Source organism: Cervus canadensis, chromosome 5, assembly GCF_019320065.1.
Source record: "Cervus canadensis isolate Bull #8, Minnesota chromosome 5, ASM1932006v1, whole genome shotgun sequence".
Lineage (NCBI taxonomy): Eukaryota > Metazoa > Chordata > Mammalia > Artiodactyla > Cervidae > Cervus > Cervus canadensis.
Genome location: NC_057390.1, coordinates 3,659,128 through 3,685,565, shown reverse-complemented (window position 1 = coordinate 3,685,565; position 26,438 = coordinate 3,659,128). Strand labels below are relative to the sequence as shown.

General features: G+C 50.0%; 1 protein-coding gene across 10 annotated transcripts in view; it reads right to left on the bottom strand.

Annotated features, from left to right (window-relative positions):
- The window catches only part of INPP4A (inositol polyphosphate-4-phosphatase type I A), a 121,761-nt gene that overhangs the window by 42,818 nt on the left and 52,505 nt on the right, over nt 1-26,438 (bottom strand). For 9 of the 10 annotated variants that reach the window (XM_043467879.1, XM_043467874.1, XM_043467878.1 and 6 more), the window contains exons 2-7: nt 14,133-14,203; nt 12,855-13,061; nt 12,263-12,307; nt 3,221-3,339; nt 930-1,046; nt 561-640 (exon numbers count right to left, since the gene is read on the bottom strand). In XM_043467879.1, the coding sequence (XP_043323814.1) occupies nt 561-640; nt 930-1,046; nt 3,221-3,339; nt 12,263-12,307; nt 12,855-12,960 (467 nt within the window). In that variant the 5' untranslated portion in view covers nt 12,961-13,061; nt 14,133-14,203. Of the gene's footprint in view, nt 1-560; nt 641-929; nt 1,047-3,220; nt 3,340-12,262; nt 12,308-12,854; nt 13,062-14,132; nt 14,204-20,815; nt 20,957-26,438 lie in introns of those variants that run through there. The other variant, XM_043467872.1, reaches the window with a different exon arrangement.

Genomic DNA, 26,438 nt, shown 5'->3' with positions numbered 1-26,438 from the left:
TCGAAACTGTCTTTGCTATTTCGGAGTATTTTCCCAATTTTTACATTATTGAGGGGCGGGGTGGGGATGGAGAGAGAGAAAGAAAGAATACTACACAGGGTGGGACCTGCCCCTAAAATGAATTTGGGAAGGACTGACATCTTGACCCCATCACAGTGGGGGCGGCCCCTCCCTCCCCTCATTTGTTCCTTCCACAAATATTTCCTGAGCAGCAGACACTGTTCTAAGTCTTGGGATACCTGCTCCCTGGTAGATCACATCCTATTAGGGGGGAGACAGATGACAGCCAAATACATTTGGTATTATTAGACGTACACAAAGGTTTTCCTTTAGGTCTGCATACTTCCCATAAACACTGCACACTTGTGTTTCATGACAGGCCCTCTGACAGGCTGAGTTTTTTTCTTTCTCCTCAATGACAACCACCTTCCCCCAAGACTGGCTTCTGGGGACAGGGGTTGAGGGTAAGACACTCTCTCAATATAGGGTCGGACCTTCCCCATCCATCCCTGGACCTTGTAATTCCAGATCCTTGCAGACAGACAAAATTAAATACCAACCTTAGTGTTAAATACAACCTATGGTGCCTGTCCTGGAGCAGATCTTTGACGACAAAAGTTCCAGACCCCAGCAAGTACATCTGAGGGAGAGAGGAGACAGCATTAGTATACACACTGTGCCTCTGCCCCAGCTTTCAGGCCCGGGGGTGGGGGGTGGGGTGGGTCCGGCTGACTGGTTCTCTCAACACGTCTGACTTCATCTCAGGAGCCCAATGGGAGGCTCAGAAAGATGTTCCCAAAGACAGATACACCTGGACATTAATTCGCAAGCCAGGAGTAAAGTCAGTCTTATGTTCATGTCTCAGACAATTACGTAGCTTTAAAAAAAGAAGGGAAGAATATCCCACGAACTACAACATGGTACTTAACTGTTCCCTGAGATCTGTCCTTGACATCATACACGGACAGCTTGATCTGTGTCATCTGATTGATGAGAGAGTCTTGAAAGAAGGCAATGCTGCTTAGAAATATAGGATCATTGGTTCCCTACAATAGAAAAAAAATAATCAGAACACAGAGTTGCATTTTTCTTAAGGTTGCTTTTTGAAATACACCAACATTCTCAGAAGGAGAAACTAACTAATATCTTACCAGCTTGGATCAACACATTCTTACACCGATGCAGACAAGCCAAACTCTGCTTTCCAAGAAAGACAAAGCCGGTAGGCCCAGATACCATGAAGAGACCACCACACACTGGGCCCACAAGCTCACCCTAAGGGCTCCTCCCCCCAATAGGAAAGACTTTCTGTAACTGAAATGAGCTGAATATCCCCATGTGTTCTTATTCTTATGACTTGAGATGTATTTGGATCTACTACTGTAGGCTATTCCTTTAAGCTGAGGCAGATGGAAACATGAAAGAGGAAATGAATGGTAAGAGTTGTTTATTTCTAGAATCCTGGGTTTGGAATAATGGAGGTCTGGCTTTTTTAAGGCTGTCTTTTTCTGAGAATGAGCTGTGAGTCTCTAGATCATAGGTCACTATTTCTTGGCAGCCCAGCCCTGACCTCAAACGCCATTACATTAAACTCGCTTCCTCAGGTGGTGGTTAGTGATCTCAGCCAAGCTGTTAGCGGTTCTTGTCTGTACCTGCAGTTCCAGATCTGATGTCTCGACACCTGATGGACAGTCTTGTCCCGTTCCTCCCCACCCCCACCCTGCCGTGACCTGTTGGGGCCACAGCCCCACCGAACCACTCCATCTGCTGGTTCAGACTCCCTCCGACTCTCCTTCCAAGGAGGCTCCAGACCCAGGCACCTGCTTTGCTGCCCTCTCTGTTGTCTGAACCACCCAGGGACGATTCAACCCTGCAAATTCCGCCTGCAGAGCCTCCCTCTCACGCCCCCTTCTTTCCATCCCTCCCCGCTGCCGGTGAGGCCCCAGGTCACTCCCCCAGGACCTGCCTCAAGCACACCTGTAGACCAGCAGCTACGGCACGGCCAGACCCCCTGCTTCCCTGCACCCCTGCGGTGCCTCGCACACACACGATACAGTATGAACCGCACAGTGAGCGGCCAGGACCCCGTCCCCCAGGCACTGTCCTGGTCTCTGCTCTCACACGGCCCACTCCGCTCGTCTGCATGGAGCCACGCTCATTTCAGCCTCCTCACCCGCAGCCTGGCAGACTCCCTGAGGGCAGGGGCGGGGGCTCAAGGGCCACCGGGGCATCCACAGCTCCCAATGCTGTGCTTCGTGTGTAGGCAGTGCTAGACAAAAGCTTAGAAACTGGAACTCTTGGCTTCAACTTGAAATAAATTTCCAAGGGAATGAGAGGGTCTATCAGGCAAAATATAAAACTTGGAAAGAAGGAGAAATGCAGTTTGCTTGAGGGAGACTGCCAGGGAGGGCAACATTCACACAGAAACTCACATCACCAACAAAATCTTATAGGCGCTCACACCAGCCACCTCCTACACTTAGTTTCATAACTTACATAATGTGCTCAATTATCTAAAGAAATCTGGTAAAATTCCTGAGGTGACTGTGTATCATTTCATGTAAAGAGTAAATACATAACACACAACTCAAAAAAGGATATAAAAATACAAACCAATAAAAAGTATGGCCAGTAAGAGGGTTGGTTGATAGTTAACATTCTCTAAACTCTGATTAAAGACCACAAGTGTCCAAACGTAGCAGCCAACTAGAGATGAGAAGGGAGTATGAGGTCTCACCTCTTAAAAAGCAATCAACCTTAGAGGATCACTGTTCAAAAGCAGCCAGCCAACAGATAATCAACAACTGTAAAGGATATGGCAAATAAAGGGTTTCTCTGACGGCTCTGTGGTAAAGAGCCCCCTGCCAATGCAGCGTACTTGGGTTCAATCCCTGAGTCAGGGAGATCCCCTGGAGGAGGAAATAGCAACCCACTCCAGTATTCTTGCCTGGAGAATCCCATGGACAGAGGAGCCTGGCGAGCTACAGTCCATGGGGCCATACAGAGTCAGACATGACTGAGCAACTATAAACAACATGGCAAATAAAACTACCACCCCGATGAGTTAGTGTGATGGAAGACACCAATGTGCTGAACATTCGTGAAAGAAGAGCGACGATCTGCAGGAATACAGCAGCGGCTGTGGTGCTCAGGCCGCCGAGCAGACCTCCCACCAGGACCAGAAGCAGTCCTGGAGCCGCAGGCGGCAAGAAGCACCCACCTCAATGATCTCCGTCTGTGCGTGCTTCGTCCAGAAAGCCTGGGGCGGGGTGGTCACGCTCACTGCCACAAAGCTGTTTGGTTTCCGATCTAGTGACGGAGTATGCAGCTCACTACAGGCTACAAAATTAAAACAGAATAGAAATAAAATAAATAAAGTAGAAATGGATCTTAAAAATCAGACTTCAGTTATTTCTCTGTTCCAAACACAACCAAAGAAGGTAAAAGAAGTAAAACCCACACAACGGAATGAGATGATCGCTCCTGACTGTTGTTACAGGGAGGAGACTTTTTAAATTAGAAATGATCCCTTCTCATTCCTCCCAGCCTTCCCGGCCCTCAGGACAGCAATGCCATAACTGCCAATGGAAGGCTCTCTTTGTCCACGGAATGGATGACACAGGAATGGATGACACAGGAAAGGTCTGACCCATGAAGACCTTAAGAACTGGAGCTAAGCAGCCACAGAGTCTATGAAATCAAGACCTAGCGACACACGCCCGCATCCAGGGCTGCTGCACTCCTAAGCTCACGGGATCCCTGGGTCTGTGTGTGACCTATGTTGGAAGCTAATTAAAATTCTATCGCAAAATAAAGTTTTTTTTCCTTTTAAGAAAATCATTGCTCATTCATTTTCCTTATAAGACTCATATCAGATGTGAGATTACTAAACATGTGCCTTTTTAGAACTAAAACACTTCATAAAACTGTTGCAGTTAGAAAATGTACTGCACTAAGCATTTTGAAATAGATGGTAAGACTCAGATAAGTCAATCATAGAAGGGACCCACAAGAAAAATGATATTTCTTTGACTCTAACATGCTATCTATTGTATAATGCATTATGAAAGAAAAAAAGGCCCATTGCCATTAACTATGATATGCCATTAACTGTAAGACACTTTCTGACTAAAGAGATACTAAAAGATGAGAAAGATATCCACCTTGTGACTGATGAAATATATGGTAAATCAAAGTCCAAAACTAATAACAAGAACTGGCTTTTCTGGAGAGGCAATGAACATGCCCCAGAGTGCTGAAAGCCTTTGCTTAATTCCCAGAGTTCTGAAACGATTATTTTTATTTTAAATTTTTAATTTTTTATAGAATTTTAAAAGTTACTTTCCATTTAGTTATTACAAAATAATGGCTCTATTTCCCATGCTGTACAATACATCCTTGACCCCATGTTATACCCAGTAGTTTCTGCCTCTCAGTCCCCTAGCCCTACATGTCCCTTCCTTGCCTTCTCCACTAGAAACCACTAGTTTGTTCTCTATATCTGTGAGTCTATTTTTCTGTTATATTCACTAGTTTGCTGTATTTTTTAGATTCCATATATAAGTGATCAGCTCAGTTCAGTTGCTCAGTCGTGTCCGACTCTTTGCGACCCCATGAACCGCAGCACGCCAGGCCTCCCTGTCCATCACCAACTCCCGGAGTTTACTCAAACCCATGTCCATTGCATCGGTGACGCCATCCAGCCATCTCATCCTCTGTCGTCCCCTTCTCCTCCAGCTCTCAATCTCTCCCAGCATCAGGGTCTTTTCAAATGTGTCAGCTCTTCGCATCAGGTGGCCAAAGTACTGGAGTTTCAGCTTCAACGTCAGTCCTTCCAATGAACACCCAGGGCTGATCTCCTTTAGGATGGACTGGTTGGATCTCCTTGCAGTCCAAGGGACTCTCAAAAGTCGTCTTCAACACCACAGTTCAAAAGCATCAATTCTTCGGCACTCAGCTTTCTTCACAGTCCAACTCTCACATCCATACGTGACTACTGGAAAAACCATAGCCTTGACTAGATGGACCTTTGTTGGCAAAGTAATGTCTCTGCTTTTTAATATGCTGTCTAGGTTGGTCATAACGTTCCTTCCAAGGAGCAAACGTCTTTTAATTTCATGACTGCAATCACCATCTGCAGTGATTTTGGAGCCCAGAAAAATAAAGTCAGCCACTGTTTCCACTGTTTCCCCATCTATTTGCCATGAAGTGATGGGACCAGATGCCATGATCTCAGTTTTCTAATGTTGAGCTTTAAGCCAACTTTTTTCACTCTCCTCTTTCATCAAGAGGCTTTTTAGTTCTTCTTCACTTTCTGCCATAAGGGTGGTGTCATCTGCATATCTGAGGTTATGGATATTTCTCCTGGCAATCTTGATTCCAGCTTGTGCTTCCTCCAGCCCAGTGTTTCTCATGATGTACTCTGCATATAAGTTAAACATGCAGGGTGACAATATACAGCCTTGGTGTACTCCTTTTCCTATTTGGAACCAGTCTGTTGTTCCATGTCCAGTTCTAACTATTGCTTCCTGAACTGCATACAGGTTTCTCAAGAGGCAGGTCAGGTGGTCTGGTATGCCCATCTCTTTCAGAAGTTTCCACAGTTTATTGTGATCCACACAGTCAAAGGCTTTGGCATAGTCAATAAAGCAGAAATAGATGTTCTTCTGGAACTCTCTTGCTTTTTCGATGATCCAGCAGATGTTGGCAATTTGATCTCTGGTTCCTCTGCCTTTTCTAAAACCAGCTTGAACATCTGGAAGTTCACGGTTCACATATTGCTAAAGCCTGGCTTAGAGAATTTTGAGCATTACTTTACTAGCGTGTGAGATGAGTGCAATTGTGTGGTAGTTTAAGCATTCTTTGGCATTGCCTTTCTTTGGGATTGGAATGAACACTGAACTTTTCCAGTCCTGTGACCACTGCTGAGTTTTCCAAATTTGCTGGCATATTGAATGCAGCACTTTCACAGCATCATCTTTTAGGATTTGAAATAGCTCAACTGGAATTCCATCCCCTCCACTAGCTTTGTTGGTAGTGATGCTTCCTAAGGCCCACTTGACTTCACATTCCAGGATGTCCGGCTCTAGGTGAGTGTGAGTGATCACACCTTCGTGATTATCTGGGTCATGAAGATCTTTTTTGTACAGTTCTTCTGTGTATTCTTGCCACCTCTTCTTAATATCTTCTGCTTCTGTTAGGTCCATACCAGTTCTGTCCTTTATTGAGCCCATCTTTGCATGAAATGTTCCTTTGGTATCTTTAATTATCTTGAAGAGATCTCTAGTCTTTTCCATTCTATTATTTTCCTCTATTTCTTTCCATTGATCACTGAGGAAGGCTTTCTTATCTCTCCTGGCTCTTCTTTGGAACTCTGCATTCAAATGGGAATATCTTTCCTTTCCTCCTTTGCTTTTCACTTCTCTTCTTTTCACAGCTATTTATAAGGCCTCCTTAGATAGCCATTTTGCTTTTTGCATTTCTTTTTCTTAGGGATGGTCTTGATTCCTATCTCCTGTACAATGTCACAAACCTCCATCGATAGTTCATCAGGCACTCTATCAGATCTAGTTCCTTAAATGTATTTCTCACTTCCACTGTATAGTCATAAGGGATTTGATTTAGGTCATACCTGAATGGTCTATTGGTTTTCAATTTAAGTCTGAATATAAGTGATACCATACAGTATTTATCTTTCTCTGACTTATTTCACTTAGCATAATGCCCTCCAAGTCTATCTATGTTGCTGCAAAGGACAAAATTTCATCCATTTTTAATGGCTGAGTAATATTCTATTGTTTATATTTCTGTGTGTGTGTGTGTGTGTGTGTATACTCACATCTATAATATGTACATATACACACATACAACAGATACATACACACACCCTCCACATCTTTATCCATTCATCTGTTGATGGGCACTTAGGTTGTTTCAGCATCTTGGCAACTGAAATAATTGATCTGCACCATTTTTTCACTGCCTTTATGGAGGAGAGGATTTTTAGAGGTCTTTACTCCTGTTCTCATCATTCTCATTTATTTTTCAAACGCTCACTGGTGATTTAAAATTCAGAAACTGATTTTTACTTATGGAAATTAATTTACTTCTGAAAATTGATCTCTTTGTAATATGTTCTCATATGTTTTTATGGATTTTCATTTATTATTGGATATAAGAAGATACAAAGAGCCTAGGTTTTCACTCAATGAGCTCTGACAATCATACACACTCACAAAACAAGATAACTTTCTCCATCAGACAAGAAAGTTCCCCCTCCCACTTCCCAGTCAGTTCCCCTACCTGTGCAATCACTTTCTGATTTTTACCATTTTTGTCTGTCTTTGAATTTCTTGAACATAAATGGAATGTTTTTAAGATTCATCTGTACTGTTTATATACTCATAATTCATTCTTCTTTTTAAAAACTGATGAATCATATTCCATTGTATGAATATACCAAAATTTACTTACCAGTCAGTATGTTAATAGACAGTTGGGTTGTTTGCAGTTTTGAACCATTATAAATAAATGACATCTTTTTGTGAACATGTTTTCTTTTGCATAAGCACTTAGGAGTGGAACTTCTAGGTTGTAGTAGAGAAGAATATGCTTAGCTTTGTAAGAAGCTGACAGATTTCTAAAGTGGCTGCATCATTTTATAATCTCACCGGCATACCAGAGTTCCAGTAGCTCTGAACCCCACCAAAATTTGGTGGAGTTAGCCTTTATCTTAGTTGTTCTAAAGAACATGTTTTCATTTGCACTTCTGCGATGACTAATGATGTTAAGCATCTTTTCACCATGTGTTTATTGTTCATTTTTATAACTTCTTTTGTCAAGAGTCTGCTCAAGTCTTTTGCTGATTTTTAAACTGATTTTTTTTACTGTCAATTTGTAAGCATTTTATCCTAGATCTGTCCTTTGTTAGGTATATGTGAATATTTTTCTCCAGTTTGTGGTTTATTCGTTCATTTTCTCAAAGATTTCTAGAATTTTTTATTTTAGATTTTTAATTTTAGGGACTAGCAGGCAGAAAAACGTCCCTCCCCTCAAAAAGTACCCACATTCTCATCCCAGGAACTTTTGAAAATATTATAATACAGGCAAAAAGGACTTCATAGATATAAGTAAGGTCAAGGAATCTTGACATGGAAAGATTACTACAGATTATCTGGATGAGCTTACTCTAATCATATGAGCTCCTAAAAGTACAAGAGGAAGATGGAAGGGTGAGTTACAAAGACGTGAATTAAAAAAAAAAAAAGACTGGAGAGGTTCTAAGCATGAAAGACACTCAACCTGCCGTCCGTTGCTGGCTGTGGACAGAGAGGGAGCAGCCACAACCACGGAGCGTGAGTGGCCTTCGTGAGCCGAGGACAGGCCTCGACTGGTAGCTGGGGAAGAAATAGGGACCTCAGTGCTCAAACCACAAGGAATTCATTCTGCCAACAACTTGAATGAATAAGGAGCGACCTCCCCACCTAGAGTCCCCAGGAAGGACCGCAGCCATGCTGATGCTTTGACTTTGGTGTTTATAAGATTAAGTAGAGACCTGGCTGAGCCCTTTGGTTTCTGACCTAAGGGAAGTAAGATAATAAATTTGGCTCGCTTGGAGGTGTTATATCATGGCAATTTGTTACAGCAGCAATAGAAAACTAAAACATGTAGTACTTTCTGCCAAGTAGTCAACCTCTGCCTAACCCGAAGTTGTGGCTGTGAGCTCTTCAGTTTCTTCTCTTCCGGAAGCTTTAAGGTCGTCTTACCTTTTTGAAGCACAACTTTATTTATTTCTGTGTGGCTGAGCAGGGTCTCTGTGGCTGTGTGGGCTTTTCTCTGGCTGCGGAGAGAGCAGGGGCCACTCTTCAGCTGTGGGGCACGGGCGTCTCACTGAGGGGGCTTCCCTTGTTGCAGAGCGGGGGCTCCAGGCGTGTGGGCTTCAGCAGCCGCAGCTCCTGGCCCCCGGAGCACAGGCCCAGTGGCCGTGGTGCACGCGCTTAGCTAATCTGCCATATGTGAGATCTTCCTGGACGAGGGGCTGAACCCATGTCTCCTGCACTGGCAGGGGGATTCTTCACCACTGAGACACCAGGGAAGCCCTGCTGTCTTTTTCAATTCTGTTCTACTTCTTCTATGATGTCTGCCTCCCTATCAGAGATATGACTGTTCCACTGTTCTCCCTCCTTTAAGCCACACCCCACGGAGACCCTGGCCTGGTCTCTCTCGGCCTGCCCCTCTCATCATGTGAGAGCTCTCAAAGCTTTCAAAGCCCAGTGATGGCAGGCAGACTGAGATACAGCAAGTGGCCCGAGGCTGGAAAGACTGATGTCAGCTTAAGGGCTGATAGGCCAACTGCCACTCTCAGAAAATACCTCCCTACAAGTGACATGTTCTCCTGGCCTTGTCCCTATCCAACCTGTCTAAATCTCACCCAAGGTTTAATCACTAGCTCAGTTCCATGACTTCCATGAAGCTTCCTCTCAGTGGCCCACACTCACATCTCCTGTTTATCGCTTACATAACTCCTCTGGCATACTTCCATAGAAACCATTAATCCCTGATGTGTATGCGGTGTCTTTCCAACCAGAGCATCTGTAGTCCCAGCTGAATAAATGCTATTGAGGTAAACTGGTAAAACACATTTCAGGTGTGTATCATTTGACTCATATCCTTAGGATACTATATATCCTAAGGAAAGAATCAACAAAATATGTGAAAGACCCATGTACAAGTACATTCACTGTTTGGTGTTTACGATGGCAGACTGAAAAGACCACAGTGTCCAGCATTAGAGGAGACTGGTTAAAATAAACACAGGATAGCTACCTAGCAGACTCTATGCAGGCATCTAAAATGATGAGGTGGCAGACCACACAGACTAAAATGAAAGGATGCCAGTGACGTCCTGCCACATGAGAAAACCACATTAAGAACACTAGGATGATGGGACTTCCCTAGCGGTACATGGTTGGGACTCTGCCTTCTAATGCAGGGTCAGGGAGCTAAGATTCCCACATGCCTCACGGCCAGAAAACCAAAACACATAAAACAGAAGGAATTAACAAATTAAATAAAGATTTTTTTTAAATGACTTTTAAAAAACACCAGGATGACAATTCTGTAAATAATTCTATCACCTCCGCAACCAGAAATCATAAAAAATTTCTGTATAGCACTCTGTGGGTGTAAAAAAATATCTGCAAGGATATCTACCAAAATGCTAACTGTGAGTCTCTCCGATAGGGTTTTCTTTCCCTCTAACATTTTCTCTAAAAAAGGTTTTTAAATGAGTGCTTTTTAGTTTTAAATTCTGTTTTTAAGATAAAATATCCGACCATTCAATTACCTGGCTCCTACTCCTCACCTTCTGTTTTGTGTGTGTGTGTAGTAAAATTCATTTAACATACAATTCTCCCTCACCTTATTAAGCTGTTTCTTCCTCCGTCTGTCTAATTAATATGACAATATTATTGCCCTTGACTTGTCAGATTCAGAAACGTCCTGATTTCTAGATTTCTATTATAGCGTGAAGATTTTATTTCGATTGTATCAACTCTCATTGTCTCTCTATAGTCAGGTTAACTCAACGTTTTCATTACATCCATGTCCTACATTATTAACGCTAAGCAAACACTATTCATTAAGGGTTTCTTTTACTTCTCTCCTGTGCTGGGCTCCGTTCCCTGGATCTTCCTTTTCCTCAGTTTACCCCCTCTTTTGTACAGATTTATTTGTCTATTGCTGGCTGAGCTGGGTCTTCGCTGCTGTGCAGGCTTCTTCTCTGCTTGCAGCGAGCGGGGCTGCCCTCCAGGTGTGGTGTGCGGGCTTCTCATCGCGCAGCACGGGTGCTCGGGCACGCCGGCTTCAGCAGCTGTGACGCAGCTTAGTCACTCCACGACGCAGGCGTCCTTCCCGGACCAGCGATCGGACCTGTGTCCCCTGCACTGGCAGGGGGATTCTTAACCACCGGACGACCAGGGAAGCCCAAGTTCTATTGTTTCTAATCTTTTCTTTCTTTCATGTTGTGAGCCTTCCACAAAGGTCCAGCAATCTATTCTTTCATTCTGCTTTATATCACCTTTGAGGAATAATCTGTATGTAAAACACATCCACTTTAAGTGTAGCACTGAGCTCTGATCAGCGTACACACTCCTAGACCCACCACTACTGTCCAGACAGGGAGCACCTCCGTCGCCCCAAAGGGGCTGTGCTCCCTGCCCCGTCGGGTCTCACCTCCCTCCCAGGTAAGCATTAAGCTGTGCGCTCACTACAGACTCGTCCTTCTGACTGTCACGTAAATGGAATTACACAACACCCGGCCTGTTACGGCTTCTTTCACTTTTCACAATCCTTCTGAGACGCACCCAGGGGTGTATCACGGATTTGGTCCTTTTCTCAGCTGAGCACCCATCCACTGTATGCACATAACATAGTTAATCTTCCAGCTGATGGACGCTGTTTCCAGTGCTGGTTATTATGAGTAAGACTGCAACCAACACACACGCACCCATCCTTGTGAGCACAGCAAACACACATTCGGTTCTAAGAAGGCGGTCTCGGGAGGCTGCGGGGCATGCTGGCCTCGGCAGGCTCCCCGACAGTAACCGGGTGCCAGCTGCCTGCTTTAGCTGGGCTCCAAAGGCCAGCATTTCTGCTTCTCTGTGGAGGAGTGAGTTCACTTTCACCAGAGACAGCCTCCAGCCTCGAGGAGTAGCCAGGCAGAATCAGGATGGGAAGAGGAGGGTGGGGAGGGCGAGGTGGGCACGCCTCACTCAGCAGCCTTTCGGGGACAGGGCAAGGGGAGGAACACCAGTGAGTGTTGGGCCCACGGTGAGCCATGCTGCCCGACTCGGGCACGCGCTCACTGATGCTCAGGAGAGGGCGGCACACGGGCGGCAGCGCCTCTGCTCATGGGGCAAGGGTCAGGGAAGGAGAACCACGCGGCCCTGGGCCCCATGTCCTCACCCGTCCTCCGCTCCCCCGGAGGCTGACTTTGCATCTCTGGGGGCCCCTCTCCTGCCCGCTCCCCACCACTGGCCTGGATGGAGCACACGCAGAGGGGAGGGCGCCCCACGTCAGGCAGCCCGAGGTCCCTTGCACCCGCAGGAGGCCACCCCCGGCCTCTCGGCCTCCCTCTCCCAGCAGCACATCGGCAGCCGTGCTGGCAGAGGCAGGACCTCTGTGCAAACCCCTGCCAGCTGTGGCGCTTCTGCTTTTGTCCTCCAGCTACACGTTATTAACACAAGAAATTAAAGACACCCACCTAAGCTGAATTCTAAAATGGGCTCATCCGGATCTTGCACATTTCCTGGATAAAAAGAAATGACAGAAAAAAATCAGCCTTAATCAACTTTTCCCTGCTTTCAGATTTGATGCAAAAAGCCCCATCACCAGTGGCGACACAGTATGCATACATCAAACCAGCAAGCTCTAGAACTTACAGTGATGTATTGATGTCAATCACTCCTCAATAAAATGGGATGGGGGGGGACCCAACACTCTGCCTTCCGTTCCCTCCCAAACTGTTTTATGAGGTGATTTGCGATTCCTAAGAAGTCGTGGACCCTGAGACTAAACCCCCTCCCCCGGGCCTGTACATCCACAACGCGAAGGGCTTTTATTGCTGTCTGGACACCTGTCACACAGGCACTGCGGACACTCCCGCCTTACCTACTGGCCAGCGAGCCCTGGAGGTGCCCACGCAACCTGGAGAGCCCCCGGCGGGCAGGTTCCAGGGGACACAGGTCCCAGGAAGAGGGCTGACTTTCCCTATTCCAGTCCAAACGGGGGGCTGCCAGGCCCAGCACCCCAGCACTGCCACCGTGAGGGCCCGCAGGCAGCCTGCTGAGGCTCACCTGCCAGAGAGAGGCCCAGCATGTCGCCCGCCACGTCGATGGTGGAAGCCCGCTGCATCGCGCGGGCCCGGGCACCATGGCGAGGGCTGTGCTCTCTTGCTGTCATGATGTCATTGGTGAGGATGACTTCCCGTTCCTGGGTCAGACCACGCCGGAGTCCCCAGAAGCCCCGTCACCACGCCCTCGTCCCCTAAGGCGGCAGCTGTCCTGAGAAACAGGAACAAACACTGGTTTAAAACAAACAGAGAAACTCAAAATACGAGGATGGGATGGTGACAGGGCACGTGACCTACCCAGGCAAGATCGGGGGAGCCACGGTCCCTGGCAGGTGAGGAGGGGAGAGGCTGACGATCCAGGTCCTGTCTAGTCACCTCCTCCCCTGCTCTCACCCACGGGACTCCATACAGAGATCACGGTCTCTTCCACAGAGACGTACCACGTTAAATGACGGCTCAAACATAATCATAAACCATGGCTGGAGTTTGCTTTATTGTGATTTCCCACTGACAAATCTCAGAGGAACTTTAAAATGATAAATCAGCTCACTACCATCCCTGTCCGAAGGATAAGAGGTGGGGGAAGAGGTCTGCCGCCCACTGGCCGAAACAGCACAGCAGAACAGCGGGGACAACGGCGCGTCAACGGGAGCTACAGGAACGTCATGAGGGTCACTCGGGCGTTCTTTTCCGTAATGCACGACAATCTGCGCCTCCGGGGACAGTGCTGGGCTGCGCGGATGGGGTCTCTGGGCAAAGAGCCGCCACAGGCTGAGCTGCCCAGACGCTCTGGCCAGCATGGAGCTCACACTCTGCTCTAAGGAGTGGCGTACTCGGCAAGGAATGAGTTTCAAATTCTTCCAGCCCTTTATGCTGCCATTCCTGCTATCTCTAGAAGGAACCAACCTTTAGAAGTTCAAATAGTCATATCAGGCAATAAGGCTGGTTTACAACATCCCCTCGGAGAATGGAAGAAGACAGCAGAGGAGAAGGTCGGGGAGATTGCCTGCCTCCCCACAAATACATCAATAACTCATCAAAATATGGACCAGCTCCTACAGAGCAACCTCTAAACAACAGCAGAAGACTCCAGGCCTCAAAAAAGAAATCAAACCAAAATTGTAAAGCAATCATCAATTAAAAATAAATAAATATAACCTTAAAAAAATCCCCTCAAAGGTCCCCATATATCCAGACACCCCGTCTTCTCAAAGGGTGTGAACACCTTTGCATTTGCAGGGCCTGAGTTCCCGCTCTTGGGTTAATTCACCCGGCAACTTACTGGACATGTTTGTCCTTGGGCCAGTGGAAACACGCGGCATCTCTTCACAGAAGCACATCCAAATCCATCATCTAAAAATAGAAAAGTGTAAACTTAACAAGCTGAGCAGACATGAAGTTCTCGGGAATGCTTATTATAACATGTATGTTATTATCTTCATGCCTAAAAACGGGGGGAGCCCAGCACTACTATATGCTCCTTTGTGCTCCATACACCAATCTTAACATTTAACTCAAAAACAGATGTTCTGCTCAAAGCCCCAAAGAATGAGAAACAGTCAGTGCTCATTCCTATGCCCCCTCCTGTGGTGACAGAGGGGAAGGGGGGGTGCCAGCCCTGGAGGGCCTGCTGGGGAGCTGGGGTGTGGCCCCCGGAAAGGAGGAGACAAGAGGCTGAGTCCCAGGCTTCCTGCTACAAACGTCAGGCTCTGGGAGAAGCTGGGCACCTCGGAGCCTCTGCTCCCTGTGACTAAGACGAGGGGGGCTGTACCCGCCTCGCGGGGCGGCAGTGAGGAACATGTGCGAGGACGGGAGTGGGCACTGAAAAGGCGCTGCTGCCCGGCCCCGAGCCTCCCCAAGCACAACACTCGGGCCCAGCGCGGCGCAGCACCGCCAGGGCCGTCGGGCAGGCCTCAGGGTCCAGCGTGAGCACCTGGAACTGCCGGGGGCCTGGGGCGTGCAGCCCTCAGGCAAACCCAGTCTCCCCTGCGGGCTGCATTCCTCCCCGCCCCCTCCACGGGGCATCCGGGGACCTTGGGCCTGGGCACACCAGAGCAGGGCAGTGGCCTGGCGGGGGACACCCCAGAGAAGTCACCAAGGGGAAGGCTCAACAGTGCGCTGACATCAAAAGGCACCAGGCCAAAGCTACGCTGTGACAGTGGGGCAGGTGCAGAAAGAGCCTGCAGTACTAAGACCTGTATTTTACAATAACACTGACACAAACTGACCAAGGAAAAACTCACTGTAAATCAAGTGGCAAAAGGTATGAGTTCATAAAAGAGGGATACTCACAGAAAATACTTTGGAAAAGTGACCAAACGCAATCATAATAATGAAAGAATGCTAAGTACACCTAGAGTTATCTAAACTAGGCTCCTTAAAGAGGTTTTGCCTGTTCTTCTAATGAGAATATGCTTTGCCTGCTGACCTCGGGGAAACTCGACCGGGTTCTCCTATACTACTGACAACATTCTGGAAAGGTCTGAATACTCTAGAAAGCAATCTGACATTATTTATCAAAATCTGTAAACAATACAAAATTCTCACCAAGGGTCCAGAGATGGTTATCATTTGTAACGATAAATACAGGGAGCAATCTAAATGCCCAGCTACAGGTAAGTGCATTTCGGACCATCTGTAAGACACACTACTACCTGGCTGCTAAAATGATTACAATAAAGGCAACATATACACAAAAAGTTCTTCAGCCTCATTAGTCATCAGGAGAACACTAACGGTAACCATGAGATGCCTCTGGGCACCCACCAGAACAGCTAGCCTGGGACAGACAGGCAGTGACAAGTGCTGGCAAGGATGTGGGATGAACGGGGATGAAGGGTGGGATGACACCCTGCTGCTGGGGAGTAAGACGGCCCAGCAGCACCGGGAAGCCCACGGGGTCGCCCCACACTGAACACACAACTCAGGAGCAACTGCTCACAGAAACGCACACGTAGGTTCACCAAAACGTGTGTAAAGAACACTTAAAGCAGGGACATCTATAATATTCAAAAACTAGAGGGGCTTCCCTGGTGGTGCAGTGGGTAAGACTCCACCGGCCATTGCAGAGGATGCGGGCTCGATCCCCGGTCGGGGAAGATTCCACATGCCTCGGAGCAACTACGCCTGCGCACCACAGCCAGAATCCGCGTGACGCGATGAAGATCCCACACATCACGACTGAGACCCGACGCAAATAAACTAATTAAAAGTAGAGCATACGGATGTTTCTATATCAAAAAACCAGAAACAATCCAAGTGTCCATCAACAGCAGAACGGACAAAACAACACAGATGACTCTAGGAACAACGTCAAGGGGAAAGCCAGACCCACGCAAGTGCGTTCGAGGCAACCCCGGCTCGATGAAGTTCAAGCACTGGCCGAGCGAGCGTGCGGTGTGCGAGGTCAGGACAGCGGCGTCAGTATCTCTGAGCGGCAGAGCTGGCCGCGGAGGGCGTCAGAGGCTGCTGGGGGTGCCCTCTGGAGTGCGCTGGCTCCTGCTGGAGGGGATGGTTCTTGGACTGGATTTACTGTGGGAAAATTCACCGAGCTGTACGTGAATGGTCTTTACACCCAATAAAAAGGCTGATTCTTTTAATGACTGTAATAAAAACAACACAGCATGGAGAAGTGTTTATGTCAGCTCTGCATCTTGTATGTTTTCATGGGATGTTCTACCTGTGCTCCGGCCAAAGATGTTTAAAAAGAAGGGCCCAGAGGGACAGAGCCAGTCAGGGACCACATCACAGCGATGGCCATGTCTGGGGGCATCCTAGAAGCATTTTCTTTCTCAGCTTACTGCCATCCTCGTGAATCACTGAGAACTGCACCCCACACTGGCCAGAGGCAGAGGAGGTACCCAGAAATCCCCTTACTCCGCCCGGCTGCCAGCGCAGTGCGTTAGCTGCGTCACCCCCTTCATTATCAGGACAGGGGAGACAGGCCACCGAACAGAGGACAACACCTGCACCCCGACGTCCTGCCACCCAGGAAGGTTCCTCAACCACCCTAGCCCCGCCTCTTGCAGGGTGCCCACCCCACCCACCCTCCCGCCCCATCCCCTGGAGGGTGGCAGATACCAGAGGCCCTGTGAGACTCTGGGGACAGCTTAAAGAGGAACATCTATAGGCTAATTTTACACTTGACAGAGTGAACGGATCAGAGAAGCTTTTAGGTCAAAGGGATCTCAGAAGCCGCTTCATGGTTTTGGGGGGACATCTAATTAAGACCGGCAATTTAAGTCATCGAGACCCAGAACACGAAGCTAATTTGCACAGCTAAACTCGACTTCCCTTATTAATCTCATTAACTTAAGGTAATTCACCTAGGATCTGATATTCCCAAGGTCCCTGGTTTTCCTCCTAGCCCCATTTGAAGACCAGCACTCATTAGCAAGAAAAATGACATTTAAAGAGGACAGCGAGGGCGGGGGAATTGTTTAGAAGGACGTGAATTTTTAGGAAAGAAGCAAGAACTCCTGAAACTAACTGTCTCGGCTCCTCACTCTGTGAGGATGTGTAACCTCCCCCATCAAAGGTCCCTTCCACCACTGGGGGCAGGAGACGTGGCCAAGGACGGGGAGGACCCATGGCTCACACAGCTCTGCTTCTGGGGGAGCTGGTCTTGGGAAGGCCTCCCCGCCCCTCCCCTCATAGAGCAAGGCCTGGGAAGGGTCTGGAGGCCCCTCTGGCTCAGGAACCTCTACTGAGCAGGAGCTGAAGGGGAGGACGGCCCCACGGCATCTGTCAGAACACCAAGTGGGGGGCCGGGGTGGGGTAGGGTCTTCTCAAAGTCATCTTAAAAATTTATCAGTTGCATGGATGTGGTCAGAGAAACTCAGGCAGGGTGACTTCCTCAAGGTCACATGGAGGTAAAGGATGAATGACCAGCCTCAACCCAAAGCAAGAGGCCCCAAGACCACCTGGGGCCACGCCCTCTCCAATCCCAACCCTCTGCACTCAATCGCTGTCGCCACAGGCAGCAAACCTCCCTGGCACTGTGCTCTCCAAGAGGGAAGGCCAGGGAAGGCCTGACGAGTCAGCACAGCCCCTGAGGAGGAGGCTGGCTCGGGAATCAGAAAGAGGAAGTGCTCTCTCTCACATCCCCATCCAGGATGGATGAGGTGTCACACAGCTCACAGGTAGGAAAATTACTGCTTGTAACCCAAGAAGGGACAGCTGCCCCTTCTGCATGAAGCCTCCCCTGCAGCCAACAGCCTGTCTGCAGCAGAACAGGACCCTGTGGGCCCCTCCTGGGTGAAAGTCCTTCCTGTGTCCCCTGTCTCTTGGTTGTAGGAAAATAGGCTTCATTCAGCTTCCGTGACCTTCCCTGAGTTCCAAAGGACAGATTCAAAAGTTGCTCATCAGAGAGGGGATACAAAAAAACGGGGTGGAACAGTCAAGAAACAACAGTGTAGCCTTGGGGCAGGGTCCTGATCCCCCTCAAGGAATATATTTAACAAAATTTTCTTCTGTAGGAACCAGGGCCCTCACCCAAGGGGAGGACTTCAGGCTGAGCACCAGACTCCTGGAGCACTGCTCCAATATCTCACCATCAGCCAATCAGAAGAAAGTCTGCACACAGTGGAAGATAATGAATGACCTCCTCCCCACCCCCTCAATGATTCTCGCTTTAAAAATGATCACAGTCAAGCAGAATCTTGGTAGTTAGGGCTTCCATTGTGGCTCAGCTGGTTGCAATGTGGGAGACCTGGGTTTGATCCCTGAGTTGGGAAGATCCCCTGGAGAAGGGAAAGGCTACCCACCAGTATTCTGGCCTAGAGAATTCTGTATATAGTCCATGGACTATAGGATTGTATAGTCCATGAGGTCGCAAAGAGTCGGACATGTCTGAGTGACTTTCACTTCACTTTCACTATGAACCTGAGTTTGCCATCTCCCCCCAGGTTGCCAGCCTGCTAAATAAAGCAGCCTTTCCATTCCCACTAGCACTTGTCTCTCAAGTATTGGCTTTCAGGTGTCAAGCAGCTGAACCTGGTGACGCTTCCTTCACAGAGGCTCCCTAATCCACCAGCCAGTCTGCACATCGGGATGATCCACTTCCTATGTGATGGTGGGATGACCAGCTGGGCACCTGTATCCCGTGAAGGTCAGACCTCAAGTCCTTGCTTCCTCCATATCCTCCTGGGTGCGGAGTTCAAGCCTAAACACAGACCAGGGGTCTAACAAGCACCTGCTGAGTAAGAAAACACCAAGGCCTGAGACGGACCTCACCCGCCTGCAGGTCCCTCCAGCCCCTTCGCAGGGGCAGAGAGAGCCGGGTGACCCGTGCAGAAAGGACACGCACCAGCTCAGAGGCAGATGGCGAAGTGGTCATGGGATCCTCACTTCCCTGGACTCCCGGCTACACACAGGTGCCTGGTGGGCAGTTCTACACCCAGGGAAGGTGGGGTCACTGGATGGAAGGAAACTAGGTCCCCGCGACCGCGGAGCAGGAGCAGAGCCCTCCCCCTCCCCACCCCGAGCCTCACCTGAGTAAGGACCCTTAACACACAGGCAGTCTCCTGCGCTGCAGGCAGCTTCTTTACCTTCTGAGCCAAATGTGCGTCCTTCCCACAAAAGGCCAGGAAGGCCGCCTGAGGCAAAGGCTCGGGGAGTGACCGGGCAGGTAGGGCCGGAAGGCCCAGGGACTGGGACCAGAGCGGGGCCCCTGGGAGGCTCTAAGCAGGCACACAGGCAAGCCTGAGGCCTGGCCCCTGTGCTCTGGCCTCGACTCCGCCAGCCCCAGACACTGCAGTCCACCAGGTCCACCAGGTTCTTCCAGGACCTGGAAGCCTGGGTCAACCGGCAGAGGCCCAGGGCCGGGCCATGCGCCCAAGACCTGCTCGCTTAGTGTTACTCCAGACCCCTCCTCCTGCGAGAGTGACAGAGCTTCTCCCAGCCTCGCTTTCACCATCAGTAAATCAGGAACAGCAACACGGCGGGATGCCCCGAGGAGCAGCACGTGTGTGAAGAATCCCGGGACAGCCCACAGAGCCCGAGCCTCCATGTGACACCTGCATTCCTCCCCCAGGCGTTCCCTAATCTTCCGCACGTCCGGTCTGCTCCGCACTCGTCCTGGGGCATCTATGAGCCGAAAAGGCCTTCCCTCCAGCTCAGTCTCAACTCCCCAGCCTCCCTGGTTTTCCAGCCACAACTCTGCCCCCAGGTCCATGAAACTCTGCTGTGCTTCAGCTCAGAGTGATCACAGTTTCAAACGGTATCACACAAATTCAGGCCTAACAGCTGCTGTTGGGAAGGAATTGGTGAATTGAGGACTGTTCTCAGAGGTGGTGGGGCTTGGTGGGGGAGGCCTGGCTCTGCTGTCAGACCTGGTCAGCCACTGGGAGCCATGGCATCTCTACAAGCCACCTTCCTTTAAGATGAGGATATGACTGCTAGCGGGAGGAATCCATGCCCCTCTCCCCCATCATAGGGGAGGGTTGAAGGAGACCCCACCCCAGCCCTAGGACTGGACAGCCTTGGATCCTATTCTCCAGGGGGTGGCCCCACGGTCCCTTTGTGCTGGAGAAAGCCTGTAGGGAGGCCGCCTCCTCCTTCCCCTTCGGAGCAGGGACCCGGATCTCTCCTACTTTCTGCTCCAGCCTCTGTGCGGAGCAGGGGAGCGGGGAGGGGGTGGGCTCAGGCTTTGACTGGGGCCCTAAGAACAAGGCCGAGCACATGAGTGAGTTTCAAAACAATAGTTTGGGGCTGCTGGTATTTAAACGCTGGAAAGTGACGTGTCTCAGAAAGGCAAGCACAGGGAAACAAGAAATGTGCTGTAGTTGGTGGACATTCTCACCTACAGACCCAAACAAACCGACCTGGGGCCCCATGGGGCCTGCGCTCACTCAGCAGGGGACAGTCGATCCCCTCCTGTGTCTGCCCATCTCCCCAAGGCCTGCTCACTGACAGGGACACTGAACAGACAGCGTGGCGTAAGTTCACCCGCCTTAATTAACTGACCTGCTCATTAGTTTAAGAACACGGCAGCTGACAGGATCCAGCGCCTTAACCTACATTCAAATGTGCATCTCTGGACTCCAGTGAGAAGACTGAGGCTCTGGGTGGGCCGTGGATATTCCTCTAAATCAGGGTCCCCAACCTCAGGAGTCTGATGCCTGATGATCTGCGGTGGAGCCGATGTAACAACAACAGAAATAAAGTGCACAGTAAGTGGAGCACACCTGAATCATCCCAGAACCATCCCCTACCCCACACTGTTCCATGGAAAGTGTCTCCCATGGAACCGATCCCTGGTGCCAAACGGGCTGGTGACTGCCACTCTGAAGGACTGGCTGTGTGTGTGGGTGTGTGTGGCTGTGTGTGGCTGTGTGTGGGGGAGTGCCCTGAGCAGGACAAGCCCAGGCCCTTCCAGTCCCTGCTCCCCACCCCGCATCACCCGGCCCCTCAATTCTCCCACCTCGGTCAGCACAGCTCCATCCTTCCACCAGCTCCAGCCAAGACACAGATCAGTGTGGGCGCCTGGCCGCCTCTTCCTCTCACGCCTACACCCCGCCCATCAGTGACTCGTGCCAGCTGCATCCTCCCCAGAGGTCCAGACGTCAGCGCGCCTCAGCACATCTGCCCCGCGGCCCTGGCTTGACAGCCCCCTGCAGCCCCTTCTGTCCCCACGAGCACGTGGCCCCTCCCACCCTCTGCCTGTGGCCTGTGGCCTCCTGGCTCTATACGTCCTGGTCAGCTGTCCTCTGTAAGGCCGCTCTTTCTTGGGCAACAGGGCAGCTCCCTCGTCTCCTGTGAATCCTCCTACAAACCAGCTCCTGCAGGGGGCCTCGGGGACAGCCCGCGTTAAGGGTGCAGCTCAGCCCCAGTGACCCGCCTGCAAACCACGAGCCTCCAAGGGACTTTCTGCAGGAACTCACCTGAAACTAAGCTGCTGTGAATAAAGGGCTGACGCGTGCTTATGCTGAGCACCGCAGGCCTGGGTGCTCACATCGAGATGGGAGAGGAGACATGGTTTCACAGCAAGCTCACGGCTCGTGGGGGCAGCACCAGCAGCCGCGGTGGCCCCTCTGCCCCGACGAGCGCCCCCTCCTCCGACCCTCACTCCAGCCGCGTCCCTCAGGCACCGCCCCGCTCCGGCTTCTCCACCTCACAGGGTTCCTTCTCTGTAAACCAACCATCTCGTCAGCAACACCACATGGGCCAGGTCTCGGGGACCCAGAGATGAACAGGAGGAGCCCTCAGAAAACGAATCACAGAGAACACGAGTGGTGGACAATCTGAGGGCCACGCTGGTGGGACGTCTTCCAAGACCTTCCCTGGGTTGTTTCCCCGGTTCCAGCAGGGGCACCGTGGGTGCTGAACCAGGGAGGAGCTGACCCCGTGTCCGTCTCTCCCCTCACCCCACGCCCCAGGCTCCACGTGCCGTCCGATTATACATCAGCTCCCCAGGACACCGAGGACAAAGACAGCGCGGCTCCAAGCACACAGGCCACCGCAAGAGCTGCCGTCGGTGCTGGGGACAAGTCACTCCTCTCTCCCGAGAAGGTCCCCGACTGCAACCAGCCTCAGGGCCTGCTCCTGTCACCTGGGCCACTCGAAGCCCTCACGTAATTAAATGAAAGCCTGTTTCTGTGCTGGCCTCTCGGCAAGACCACAGAAATCCCCAAATGCACATGTTCAGCATGGAAGAAACCATCCGGTATTTATTGATTCCCGTGTGCGTGAAGACACGCGTCTCCCAGGGGCCAGAGAGGGGCGGACCACGGCTTCCCTGGGACCCGGAGCTCAGCCTGTCTGCAGCCAATGAAGGCAGGTGTCATCACAGATCCAAGGCCCCACCCCCAGGCACTCACTCAAAGCTCGGTTCTAGACACAGCCGGCAGGGAATCTGGCTCCCAGCGCTGGACTGCCCTGTTCTCTGCCTGAGACGCTTTCTCTTCTCTCTTTCCACCCAAACCCAAGGCTGCAGGGTCTGGCCTGTGCCTGTCTCTGCCTCCCCCCAGAACTGGCCACCTGGAGGCTGGGCCTGACTCCCTCCAGCCGCCATGGCAGAAACCACCCCGACCCTGTTCCTGTGCTCCTCCCCTGCGGGAGAGGTCGGTGCTCTCAGTGAAGAGCGCCAACGTGGGTGTGGTTGCAGCTGCTCAAGGCTCCTGGGGCCAGAGTGCGCGGAGCGGGTGCCCTCCCAGGGCGGGGGCCCACACCCCAGCTGCAGCAGCGCCCTCTGCTCGCTGACGCGGCTTCCCCTCCCCCTGTCACTGGCCCGAAAACCACACTTGACAGCAGGGCCTTGTGTTGCAAGTTGGAGGATCTCATGCCAGTGCGTTTAAGCAGAAAAGGCGCATCTTCATAAAGATTCTGGGCTGACCTACAAACCCTGGGCAGGAAAACGGCTGAGCTGGCCTGTGGGGCCCACGTCGGCAGGACGGACAACCCTTCTCAGCTCTCTCCTCCCCCACCTCGCCCCCCGTGTTATCCGCCCCCGCTGCTGACGACCCAGTGCACGTGGGGCGGCTGACAGTCCCCACTTGTTAATTCATCTTTAACTGGAGGATAACTGCTTTACAATATTGTGTTGGTTTCTGCCATACATCAACTTGAATCAGCCAAAGGTATACACGTGTTTACACATGTATACCTCCCTCTGACAGCCCCTACCTTCAACTCTCTGGCTGGAGCCACCAAACAGGTCAAACACAAGGATCCTCCCGGAGTCCCCACCCCAGCTCTCTCCCAGGGCAGGTGACCCGAAGGCCTCACTGGGGGCTGGTGCCCCCTGGCTGGAGGGGACACGCCGCAGCACTGATACCTGAGCCTGTGGGGGGTTCCCACTCAGAGGCGGGAGGGGGGCTGGACCAAACAGTCTCAAGTCACGGCCGAACAGAGAGACCCTACAGCAAGTGCTTCTTAACCTTCAAAGGGAAAAGTCAAGGAACTCACAGTGTTCATTGTCTTTTACACTATTTTATTTTAAATGGATAACATAAATATGAATTAGGTATAAACGCTTTTCTTGGAACTCTTAAACTAAAGCTAAAAGGGATTCACAAATTAATAACAGAACCCCAATACAAACTCAAGTGTACCTTAATTTAATGTGATAGGTGGGGCTGCTATACAAAAACCATCACCCAGATAAGACCGTAAGTGACTCTGGAAGGACTATCCTGCCATACCTTCCACTCCATTCCTGCCTGGCCGGAGGCCTGGAATGCCTGCAATGGCTACTGAGATTTCCCCAGCAGCTGGCTGGTCACAGTAACGGCGGCCTGCAGCCACGGTCCCCCAAAAGGAAGCTATCGAGCTGGGCAGAGGGCGGGGATGGGGCCACACTCCCTGGACTGTGCGTGGGGACCCAGGGATGGCAGAGCACCCCAAGATACTGTTTCGCTCTCTTACATGAAATCAAGAGAGCTGCAGAGAAAAGTGCAACACACGGCTTGAGGCTTCTGTGTAAGAACGAGTGCCCAGCACCACCCTTGGGGCCCCGTGGTGGGCGCAAGCAGGGTGGCCGTGGGACGGGGCACGCTTTGCATAGGGCGGCCGACTGTCCCACCCGCCGCGCCCAAGTCAGGCTCCCCCGAGACTTGGTATCTGCTGCCCGATTCTCACAAAAGGCCAAGCTTCTCGTTACATTTTCAACACGTGCGAGGATTCAAGAGAGGAGACGACCACGGCCTGCCAGCCCAGAGTGCACCCCCCCACCGGCTGCTCACCCGCCTCACCTGGGCTCCATGGGAAGAAAACGCCTGTGCAGGCGGCCATGCTCGCTGCCTGGCGGCGTGTGGCAGACAGGACCCAGGCTCCCGGGGCCACGAGCTACAGAGGGAAGCCAAGACCAGAAGGTGGGTCTTTCCCGTTCAGTCTCTCTTCCAAAAGCAACACACGGCACCAGGACCACTAATTTAAGCTACAAACAAACGCTAAAAAAAGGCATAAGCTTGTCCACTCACAGAGGCCCTCGATCTTTAAGCTCTTTCACAAGTTATCATTTTCATCTTACGAGGTTTATTTGGAATATTACTTCCTTTACTCCATCCCTTTTCAGGATCTCCTTTGAAGAAAATATTTCAGATTCAAGACACACTAAACAGAATTTCCTTCTCTGTCACCAGCCGCATTCTTTACAAGTGCCTCCTCTGGTTAGCCAGTCCTGAGCCCGTGTCCGGCCGTCAGTCAGCGCCACAGACACGAGCGATGAAACGGGTCTTCTTAGAGAAGGCAAGAGAGAACTTTGGGATGAGAACAGTGTCTTTTATTTGGGGGGGGGGGGGCGCAATAATTTCATGTTTGAGCTCCTTTTCCTAAGCTGAGATTAAGCTTCCTATTTTTGTCAAAATATTTCAAAACAAAGTACTTAAAAAAACACAAAGTGAGCAGGATGCACAGACAAAACTAGCCAACAATACTGATACTGAAATTTAAAATATATATGTGTGTGTGTATGTATACATATATATATGTATGTATGTGTGTGTGTGTGTATATATATATATATATATATAAAATGTTGCACATTTCAAATGTACAACTTCCAAACGGCATATACTTTTTTTTTTAATTAAAATTTCTGAAAATTGAAAGGGCAGGTAAAGTTGGGGTGATGGGAATCTTCCACAAACAATTATTTTTATTCGTTTTAAAATTAAAATACTGTGTACCTCCAATGAGCTGCAAGTTCACTAAACATGAACAGCTTTGCTTTTCCCGTGATTAAGACCCTACTCCAAATTGTAGAAGCTTTTCAGGAACCATATTACTCTCATGATACTTCATTAATCTCCATCATGTATGCCAAGCCTGACACATTTGACAGTGAGGACAATGTGGCTTGCTCCTTTTGAATCTACAGATAATGCATGTTTTACAGTACTCCAGATGTCTACACTCAATAAAACATTTGACAAAAAAAAAAAAAAATGTTGCACATTTCTGATGGTGGAGACAGGGTTTGTAGAATACCATAAAATCACGTTATATTTCAGTGGGAAAGTAGGATGAAAAATACACTGACCCCGAAATCAGCAAGTCATCACTCCAGACCTCCCTTTGGTGCTGACACATTAACATAATGAGCAGGGGTTCCTCTGCTCTTTGCAGGACTACTGTGGTTTCCTCCTCTGTACTGCCTCCAACAGGTTTGATTCATTCGCTACAGAATGTCCCAGTTGAGTCAGTGAAGAATGTGCCAAGGAGCTTGGGGAGATAGTCACCAGGCTGTCCCCAGCTCACACTGGTGGTACACACTCCACAATTGAAGAATAATACACATTCCTCCCCCTCCTTACAAAATGCCCACAACGTCCTTCAGGTTTTTCCCAGAAATGTGAACAAGCTTGTCACTCAGGCAGTGGCCTGACATATGAAAGCAGCGGACCCAACGTGGAGACACACGGGTCTTGACCAGGTTAACCCACCCAGGGACATGACTGTCCCAAAGACCCGCTGGTATTTCTCACAAACCTAACCCGCCGGTATTTCTCACAAACCTAACGGCCAAGCGCACTCCCAGCAGAGAGGCTGGACGCCCCCACCAGGCCCGACCCAATGGAGCTGGTGAGTGAGCAAGCAGAAAGCCAGGCTTTGGTTCCATTCTCTAGAAAACACGTTGTAATGGAGCTTT